We start from the raw sequence: 10,435 nt of genomic DNA, 5'->3' as shown, positions 1-10,435 counted from the left end.
CAAACAGGTGCTTTTTGGGTTATGGCTACAAACATGCTCTTGGAGGGAAGGAGATGAGATCAGGAACAGGTGTTTTGTACCACAGCACTGTGGAATTGCAGTGATAATCTGTGGGTCTGATGTGTGCAGATTATGGCAGAGAGGAGGTGAGAAGCTGCTTCCAGCTGTACCTCTGTGAAGATGCTGATTTTCTTAAATAAGCAGGAGGGAGCCCCTCAGCTTCTTGTCTTTCCTGCTGCAGCCTGGATGCACCCACAGGTGGGATGTTGACCTGATTATGGCTGCAATCACCTTGGACTGGGGCTACTGTTTTACATTAGACCCACACAGCAGACCCCTTAATTACAGGGACAGGAACCAAGAGGATTTAGAGCGTTAAACAGTCTTCTAAACTCTTGATTATTCATTTTCACTAGTCAATGGCATAATTCTTCCTGGAAAAGCAGCTGGGGGCAAGATGTGGGATAGGCTGTGTTAGGAGAATGGAGACAAGGCTGGTATCAAACTGCAGCTTGTTATATGTATCCATGTGGGATTGGCTCTACCCTGAGCAGCTTGGATACCAGTGGTGTTATGTCTGGGTGTCCACTTTGCCAAGGTCACACACTGCTCCAAAACATGTGGCTGGACCAAAGAGCACAAACTGCTGCCAGGAATTTGCTTTGCAGCCCCTGTGTACAAGGCACAGTCAGTGCAAAGCCACGTGTTCTGGAGCTGAGGGTCTGCCTGGTGTGCCTTAACCACTGGCTGTGCTTTTTGTGTGACAGATGGACCCTTCAAGTGTCCCTCTGCTGGCGTGGCACTTTGTGGCTGTGCAGAACTCGGTGAACCCCATGCTTGCCTTCTGTCGAGGAGACGTCGTGCACTTTCTTCTGGTGAGCCTGGGCTGTTTTGTGCTGCATCCAGGTGGTCACGTCTCATCCACACATTCAGGGATTGAGCCTCTGTCTCGGTGACAGTGTGAGACCTGAGCATGCTGGGAACAGCTGCAGCTTCCCACTGGCTTGGGAAAACCAGCCTGGTGGTCACTGCTCTTCAGCTGCAGTGGTGCCCATGCCTGGAGGCATGAGATTTATCTGTTCCAGAAGTATTGATTTGCAGTGTGTTTCTACTGGAGGTATAAGAGTGTGGATTGTTTTCAGGGAGAGCATGTGAATTTGAGACACCATCTTAGTTTTCGCTTTAAAACATGAGTCTGGGAAAAAATTGTATAAAACACTAAGAAAAGAGCTTTCGGTCCTGTTGGTGTTTGACTTCAGGGCATGGTGCTCATCCTGTTTAGGTCTGCAGCAGTTACACATGCAGATATGGTTGTTTAGAGACAATTTCATGCTGATTTCAGTATGAGAGCAATACCTAGGCTTCTGAAAATCTGGTGTTTTGGAGTGCTAAGTTTGTTGCCCAGCTCTGCTATCATGTTGGACCTTAAGCTTTGTTTAAGCACCCAGATGTTGTGTTGTCTGGATTGAGTCCTCTTTCTCCTCTCTCATCTCTCTTGGTAAAAGTGGGAGAAAGAAAAGGGTGCATGTTTAAGCTTGTCTTGGTGAGATGCTTGTCTGGAGGGAGCTCCAGACTCCTGGAATCAGTGTGGTGCCCTGTGGGAACTGAGAGGCTGAACTGAAGGAAGTCTTTGAGTCTGAGTCAGCCTTGTCTGATTTTTCTTTAGGTCAAGAGGGATGATACTGGTGCAATCCACGTCACGAAGCAGAGGCAGCTTCATCTGCACTATGATCTCATCAACTTTACTGTAAGTCTCTGTACTGCAGAATGGTTAAATTTTTTTTGCACTGGTTTTCTTGTAAATGTGTCTCAGTAGCTCTTAGTTCTGTGCTCTTGGCTGTGTTTATCTGGTGATGACTAACTGAAAATGTCCTTAAACTTGGGACTCTGTGGAAAACCAGCACAGTGTGGTAACCACCTGTGAACAGGTGGTGTAGTTGTCTTGGCTTTGATGCCTCTGGATAGAAAGTGTGCTGGAGCATAAACAGTGTGCCAAGAGGACAAAGCTCTGGTAGATTGCCATTTGTCTGCAGCTGTTTTCTGTGAAGATTCCATGTAATTTCTCCCCAGGAGGACCCTCCCTATCTCTGCCTTTGAAGTTAAGCCTGTGTGCAGTTGTAAAGTGGCCGTGTACAGTAACAAAGCTCCTGGCCCTGCCAGAAGTCCCAGTAGGGGTACTCAGGGATATGGCCAGAGCCTGTTTCCTTGGCTGTAATGGAGAATGCATGGCTGAAATGTGGAATTTGGTGCTTTTGCAGTGGATCAACTCACGGACAGCAGTGCTGCTGGACAGTGTGGAGAAGCTGCACGTCATAGACCGTCAGACTCAGGAGGAGCTGGAGACTGTCGAGATCTCAGAGGTTCAGCTGGTCTACAACAGCAGCCACTTCAAGTCTCTGGCCACAGGGGGCAATGTCAGCGAGGCCCTGGTAGGCACTGGTGGCCTGTTTGTGTTGGCAGCTGTGTTTAAAGTAGGCCCTAAGTGGAAGTCTGAAGGGAAAAAGCCTTTTGGGACATCTCAGGAATCACATGTGTTGGTGATGTGGGCAGCTAACAGACAGCCCATGTTTCCTTTTGTGCATTGAAGGCTGTAGGAACTGCTCCTCCCTTGCCAAGCTTTGGAATTTTCTGTCTAGGCTAAAAGCTGATGTGCTTTATTCTTTAAGAGGATTTTTTTGCTTAATACACCACAGACTGGAGCACTGGTTCCTGGCAGTCAAACTGCTGTTGTAGCAACTCTCACTTCAACGGTTGTCTTCCCATCTGTGTGCCCTACACATTTGCTCTTGAGGAAGATACGTGAAGAAGCAGGTGGCATGGAAAGGGCCCCCATAACCTTTTTGGCACCTGGGGGTAGGCACAGAGCCCTACTTCATCATGTCTTTGGGTAGCCAGAGCTCAGCAGCTCTTGAAGCTGAGTTCACAAGCAGGAAGGAGTGACAGCAGAGCTCTTTGACTTACTACTGCCCAGCAACCTGTGGTGTTCTCTCTCCAGCCTCATTTTGATTTCTGCATTACAAAGGATCTTGGAAGTGTATTTATGTTGTTTGGGAAATTTGACAAAAACAAAAGGCAGTTTTACTTGTATGTGATTTTTCTCCCTGTAGGCACTGGTGGGAGAGAAAGCTTGTTACCAGTCTATCAGCAGCTGTGGTGGTCAGATCTTCTACCTTGGAACTAAGGTAAGTGGGGGGAATTTTTGAGTTAAAATACTGGGCATTCACTGATGGTGGTAGCTCTTCTAGAAAAGGGCAATTTGTCTTCTGTGGAGATGTGTACTGGGAATGGGTTCTTTGTGCACTTAGGTTGTGGGGTGAAAGAAATGTGCAATAATTTGGTTTTAGCCAGGGTATGGGCTGAGTAAGACATTGTCATCGTTTCACAATATCCTGATTCATTCAGCTCCAGGGCAAACTTAGCCTTACTTTACTGACATCTCGCCTGTCCTAAGCTTCTCTGTCTCTGTTATAAATGTGCTAGGGAATAAATAGAAGAAAATAAGACAGCAGCTAAAACTGGGCTCCAATTTATACTGCTTGAGGGTTGCTTTATTTAGTCATCTGTACTGGCGTGCTTTGGTGGATATGTGGGGTACTACAGGCTGCGTGAGCAACTCCAAGTAAATAACTTCCAATTTCTTTTTTCTTTCCTAGTCTGTTCATGTCATGACATTGAGAAGCTGGAGAGAGGTATGTTGAGAGGGAAACTGTACAGCTGAGGCTTGAGTTGCTTAAATCTAGCTCAAAGGAGGGAGGAGCATTTGTGAAGCATTTTCTGGGCGCTGTGTTCAGGATCCCTGATTGCTGCACAGAGCCAGTGCTGTGGATACACTGATTTTCATGGTGACACTGGGACTTCTGCTTGCATAAATTTGCAGGCTGAATGGAGTCCCTGTTCTCCCAAACAAGGGCACCATGCTCTGTGTCAGCTTTGGTTAGTGCAATGCATGACTTAGGAAGAGTGTGTGATGCAAGCCTTCTGTCTGCCACACAAGCATCCAGGAGTGAAAGAGAACCTGCTTCACTGGAGTTTGTCCCCAGCTACTGCAGGAGCTGCATCATAAAATCCATCTAAGACTACCTAGAAAGTTCATGGGATTTTAGGTCCTTGTTGGTTGAAGATTTTTTTTGGAACTTCATTTCTCTGACAGCTGAAACCCCATCAATGCCCACACTAAAGTTCTTAGTGATCTCTTTATGTCTATTCCTGTGTTGTACTTTTCACTTGAATCAAGCAGCAGTTTTCCTTCCTGCATCACCAGTTTGCAGTATGTTTATTCAGTGTGTGCATGTTCTCTCTCAGGCTTTGTTTTGCAAGGCTAAGCAGCACTCATTCATCTCTCTCGTGAGATTACTTTCCCATTCCTTTCTTTATTTGTAGTCCCTGTTCTCTGCATGTCCTGTGTGCTGGGTTTCTTGGGCATAGGCAAACAGTTCACCACATATTGCTGGGTGAGATCTTACAAGTGCCATGTACAGTGTCACCCCTTCTTCACAGTCTCTGCTAGATGTGTCATTTCTCATGCATCCTTGAATCTCATTTTTCTATTCCTTTGGCCACGTGATATCAGTGACTTGGGCACTCTGGAGATTCACTGGTGCCCTGTAGCCAGTGATTTCTGCTTGTACTGTTGGGTAGCATCGCTCTCCTGTTACCAGCTTCAGGGGCACATCTCTCGTGCCTTTCTGTTCTTCTGTCTCACCTCACGTGCTGCCAGTTGGTTGTCAGCAAACTTCAGTAGTAAATTCAGCCTATGCCTATATGTAGAAGGCTTCAATGAATCCAGAATCACTTCAAGACTGACTCCCAAGGGAATCTGGTAGCCATTTCTTTGCAGTCTCATGTTTCTCCTTTAAGCAGTGACCTTCACCATTTTTCCTCTTGGTTGCTTTAGGGCTGTTTTCCTCATCCATGGTTATAAACTCCTTCACGTGACATTGTATCAGGACCTTTAATAGGATATGAACAGTTGAGCTCTGTTGAGCTTTTAGTTACCAAGATCACTTCTTTCTGCTGGTTTTGTCTCCAGCCATTCACCACTGAATTTGGTTTAGTAAGCTGTAATGAAGAGTCTTGTTGTGATCCATGATTTCAGGTACAGATTTTCCTGGAATTCACAAGTCAAACCCAATCTGTGCTCTGAGACAACCCCTTTCTAAGTTACTGCAAAGTTTCTGCTATGTTGCAGTTGTGCCTCTTTATCATAGGGGACTTAACCAAGAGTTTGAATTGAGTGTGTGATGATTAGGGTGAAGCTGAGAGTTAGTTCTTGCTGCAGGACAGAATGCTGGGCTGAGACCTGGATTCTCTCCTCTCAAATGGTTCTTCGACACTGTCCTATCATACCAAGGCCAGTGGTGCTCGACCTTGGGTGTTAATAGTTCCTTAAAGCAGAAAATACTTGTGACTTGTGATCTACTTCAGTCCTTGCTGACCGTGAGCTCAGGAGAAAATAGGGGCTAGGATGAGGACACGCTTTGCTGAAAGCATGGCAGAGGTGTTCACTGTGCTCCGAGTGATGGGGCAAGGATGGGGAATGGAAAATGTTTATCCTTTGTTTATCAGACAGTCAACAGTGCTGGGGGTCTCCATCCATCAAGCATCTGACTTAAAACATCCCCCATAGGGACTTGATGTACTGGAGCCTGACATTTCTTAGTCCAGCAGAAAATGTCCATTTGAGAGCATCCTTTGAGATCCTGTCCTTTCCTGCCATGTGGTGAGAGCTGCTGAGGTGTCTTGTCACCTTGATGTCAGGGACTGTGACCCACTGCTGGGAAGTGCTGGTCTTAAAGGGGAGGGAATCATCTTTTCTGTAGTTCTGAGGTCGAGTATTCCTTGTTATTTTAGAGAGTTGACCACCTTCTGAAACAAGAACGTCTCACAGATGCCCTGGCTCTTGCTTGGTCCTTTTATGAAGGTAAAGCAAAGGCTGTTGTAGGTAAGTTTGGGTTTGTTTGCTTCTAACTGAAACCTCTAGGGATGGTTTTAAACATCTGCATGTACAGGAATCACTTTTTTAGGGGAAGAAAACAGAATTGAATTGAATTGGAGAAAATAGGATGTGTTTTTTGGGTTTGGCAGAAGCAACCTTTATATGGAGTAGTTTGAGTTTTTTGGATGGTTTTTTAGCCATACTCCCTTTAGCAGCTTGCTGATTTCAAATGAAAGTCAGACTTGATCTGTGTGTGACTCCATCCTGTTGTCACTTTGCCATGAAGAAGGTGGATCCAGATGTTGAATATCCAGCCTGCTAGAATATTCCAGAAGGCCATGCATGAGCTGTAGGTAGCTTTCAGTGCAGTTCTCTGTCAGCTCTGCCAAGCAGGTGCTTTGATCCAGGTCACTCCCCTGACTGTACAAGGAACTGAAAGGATCACACTGGCTTTTGGCACCACATTTCCTACAAAGGAGGTTGCTTGAGAAATATATTAATTGTGCCAGAAACTGCCACTTGTGTGGTCTGATTTGTACTGGACACATTGATTTTACAGCAAATAACTTCTGATGGCATTGACAGATGAGATGCAAGTTCCCAGGACAAGATCCTGCTGTGAAATTGCTGGTATATGAAGATGTGTCTTGTTTTAATGCATGGATATAGCACAGTAAAGCAGATAGTAATGCTTTGAATAATGAAAATCTGTCTTTTTGAATTGGCATTTACGATATTTTCCCCTTTTAGTGCCCTTTATTCAGCTTCTTTGCATCCAGACCTCTTCCAGCAATTACCCTCATGTACAGTCTTTGACAGCTCTCCATTAATTGTTCTCTCAGTGTTAAACAGCACTTGGAGCTGTTCTTGCTAATCCTGTGCTGGAACAGTCTTTAAGTGAGGAGAATAAAGCTTTTGAAAGAAGAGGGGGCTAAAAGTAGAGCACAGAATTGTGTATTTACATATCCTGACCTCCACATCTCAAGGGTGGTGACATTAGCATCTGAACTGTGGAGTTTTTGTATTTCTACTGGTAGCTTAGATGAGAAAAGCTTTGTTTTTCACCCCACTCCCTCATTCTTTCTAGGCTTGACTGGGGACACGAGCAAGAGGAAAGCAGTCATTGCTGACAGAGTGAGTCCCTGAGCTCTTCCCAACTGGATTTTCATGTGTACTGGTGTGATACTGTGTTCCTAAAAGGAACAGCTTCTGTCCTCCATGAGTTAATCCAACTGACTCTAGAATATGTGCATGTTTCTATCTTGCTGAAATTGGGAGCAGAATTTTAGAAAAAACTTGGAAGTACCATTTGGGTAGGGTGGGGATAAAATCTTCAGCATTAGCAATCCAAAAGGTGACATTATCATCCAGGCCTGGAGATCTCTGGTCCCCTCACAGTGAAGAGAAACCTTTTGTGTAGGTAACTGTGGAGCTCCCTGACCTTTGGTTGGCACATGTCCATCCATATGTGACTTGCTGACTCCCAGGATGGAAACTGTGCTCTGTGTTTATGTGGACATGGAATAAACTCTTCAACTGCTCCAGTTGAGTTGTTACAGGAAGTTGCTTCTAAGAGGGATGTGTTTAAAATACACACTTCCTGCAATAATTATTTGGCTCTATTCCATTCTTATTATTTTGTTTGCAGGTAGCTATGTTTTGCTGTGTAATATACTTTAACTGAAGCTTTGGGTAAAATCGTGGCCTAGATGAGCCTTGTGCTTCAGGATGTGTTCACCAGCCTGCAAACTGGCTGTTGGGCTGGCTGCCCAGCTCTGTGGTCAGTTAAAGTTAATGCAGGCCTTCAGTATCCCTCTGGGCACTCCTGTGCCATTGTCACACCACTATCTCTTGGCAGCCTCTTCCCTCTGCTCCTTCCTGCCCACAGCACTTCATACCCCAAATGGGACAGCAGAGTTTACAGTGCTTCCAAGCCAGTCTGAAATGTGCTACCAAGCAGGGCCTCAGTATAGGATTTGAATGAGTTTTCTTATTTATTGTCATTCAGATGGTTGAAATCCTTCTCCATTACACCGATCGGACTCTGAAGAAATGTCCTGACCAAGGGAAAATCCAGGTTATGGAGCAGCACTTCCAGGTATGGTGCTCCAGAGGACTCTTGCAGAAATCTTTGGGGTTTTTTAATTAACTTTGTTTTGCTGCAAACATTACTTGTCTATTTTTGAAAAATCTTGCTGTGGTTCAGCTGAACTCTCACCTGTTGTGTGCACTCATGAAATCAGGACTTGGGTATAGTGGGTGGCAGAGCAGAACCTGTGTGCCCTCGGTGCTCTGCGGGAGCGTCAGCAGAGCTTTTTTCCATATGCACCAGCATATGGAAAACCTGTAACTGTGCCAGCTACTAGCTGAGTCAGATACCTCATTGTTTCTGCTCTGTCTTGGCCAGGCTGCATTTCATGCTTTGCAGGATGTGCTGCTTGGCAGGGTTTTTGCCAGTCAGTCCCTACAATTTGTTGTGTTTGTTCCCCAGGATGTGGTGCCTGTCATCGTGGATTACTGCCTCCTGCTGCAGCGCATGTAAGTCTGGGTGGGCAGGCCTGTCCCCCAGGGCAGACCCCAGCACCCCAGTGCTGTCTCCTGTGGTGTAGAGGAATTGCATCACATCATTTCATAGCATATGTCACATCACAGTTCAGAGGAATGCCTAAAAACAGGTACCAAAGTCAGGAACTCAGTACTCACACAAAACCGTCTCTTAAATTTGCATTGATGTGTTGAGGAAGAAAAGTTGCTTTGAACCAAGAACTGCCTTGATAGATTTTCCTATCATCATCATCACTTCCCTTCTAACAGCACTTTTTCTGCTGCAGCATCCATAGCTGATGTATGCTGTGTAACTCACCCCAGTACAGGAGCTGAAGAGGGCATTCAGTTCCTGAGCCTGGGAGATACAGAGAAAATGGAGTTTAATTTGGAGCCCTTGGAAAGTAGATAAGCAAGGAGATTTTAATAAAATTATTTGATAACTAAACTCTTCCTTCCTCCTAGGGATCTATTATTTAACCAGATATATGATAAGATGAGTGAGAACTCTGTAGCTAAAGGCATCTTTCTGGAGTGCTTGGAGCCATATATCTTGAGTGATAAGCTGATGGGAATCACAGCTCAAGTGATGAAAGACTTGCTGCTTCACTTCCAAGACAAGAACAGGTTGGAAAACTTGGAAGCCTGCATTGTGCATATGGATATCACCAGTTTAGACATACAGCAGGTGAGTGGTTGTGTTGCATACTGTATTGAGCTCCTCTGAATAAATCAGCAGTTACAACATCTTGTGCTTCTAAGCACAGCATCGCATGTGGGCTTTCCCTGTGTCCCTGGGATTTGATCCCTGGGATCAAATTCAGTGAATTGGGAATTGTACAGTGTGGCTGTGTTTTGCTCCCCCAGTTTGTGTCTTGGCTTAGGTTAACGCATCAGCAGCTGAATGTGGAGGAAAATCCTTAAGGATTGTTCCCAATCACTCTTTCACATTTTGAGTGCCTTACCTGACATCAAAGGCTGCAGGAGCACAGAAAGCTGGAGCTGCTTATGTCAGCTTGGGTACTTGCTTTTGCACAACCATTAGTGGAGCAGGGGGTGTTCCTGCTCAGCAGTCCTGTTTCCTGATGGCATGGCTTTCCATTTCAAGGGTGAAGCTGCTTGGAAACTTGATGTTGTAATTCACTAACTGAACCAGACTACTGCAAGCAAGGTTTTTTAAGGAACTGGATTTTAAAAATTTCATCTTTAATCTCCTATGAATGTTAGAATCTAGGCAGACACATTCCATGCTTGCTGCGTGAGCAATAAGTTGGACAGTCCTTTGGGGGTTTGGGGTCTTTGCAGAGGCTGGTTCTTGAAGTGGAAATTCTCATTCTGCTTTAAATGGTACTCTTGGATGATGAAGTGCGAGGACAGGGCCTGGGGAGTGAGAGAACTGTGAGCTAAGAGCAGCTGTGTAGCTGCCCTGTGCTGTGCTGCCTTGCAGGTGGTTCTCCTGTGCTGGGAAAACCGCCTGTACGATGCCATGATCTACGTCTACAACAGCGGGATGAACGACTTCATCAGTCCCATGGAGGTAGGAGAGGTGCTCTTGCAGGAGGGTTGCTGGGGTGTGCAGCATGCATTCTTCCTGAGGAGCAGCATTTCAAACCCAAAGCCTTATCTTACTCTCTGTATTCTGTATTCTTGCTCATTTCCCTTTCAAGGGGGAAATCATGTGCGATATGTGCAGTTTATTTGACTGGATGCAACAGAGAGAAGTAGTTTGTAACTACTGTGCTTTAGAACACCAAATTCCCTGCTGAGGCAGAAATCCTCTGCAAAGTTAGGGCAGGAAATATAGTCATGTTAATAAAATATAAAGGAAAAGCAGCAGAAGAGAATAATGTGATCATTTAAGGAGGCTGCGTGTACACAATTCATACAAAAGGCCAGAAACAGCCCTTGCTCGAGACAGGCCCTGTTCTGAGCACTTGGGAGACATCTCCCAGCCGG

The 10,435-nt window shown here is 45.4% G+C and overlaps 1 protein-coding gene across 1 annotated transcript in view; it reads left to right on the top strand.

The window, feature by feature from the left end:
- The window catches only part of VPS8 (VPS8, CORVET complex subunit), a 71,554-nt gene that overhangs the window by 18,503 nt on the left and 42,616 nt on the right, over nt 1–10,435 (top strand). Inside the window, 11 exon segments of the mRNA XM_017729392.1 lie at nt 763–875; nt 1,667–1,747; nt 2,259–2,429; nt 3,108–3,182; nt 3,654–3,689; nt 5,851–5,941; nt 7,023–7,069; nt 7,944–8,033; nt 8,427–8,473; nt 8,945–9,167; nt 9,927–10,016. Coding sequence (XP_017584881.1) covers nt 763–875; nt 1,667–1,747; nt 2,259–2,429; nt 3,108–3,182; nt 3,654–3,689; nt 5,851–5,941; nt 7,023–7,069; nt 7,944–8,033; nt 8,427–8,473; nt 8,945–9,167; nt 9,927–10,016 — 1,064 coding nt within the window.

The sequence above is a fragment of the Corvus brachyrhynchos genome, unplaced genomic scaffold (genome assembly GCF_000691975.1).
Source record: "Corvus brachyrhynchos isolate BGI_N302 unplaced genomic scaffold, ASM69197v1 scaffold63, whole genome shotgun sequence".
NCBI lineage: Eukaryota > Metazoa > Chordata > Aves > Passeriformes > Corvidae > Corvus > Corvus brachyrhynchos.
Note: the sequence above shows the minus strand (reverse complement) of the source record. Positions and strands in the feature narration are given on the sequence as shown.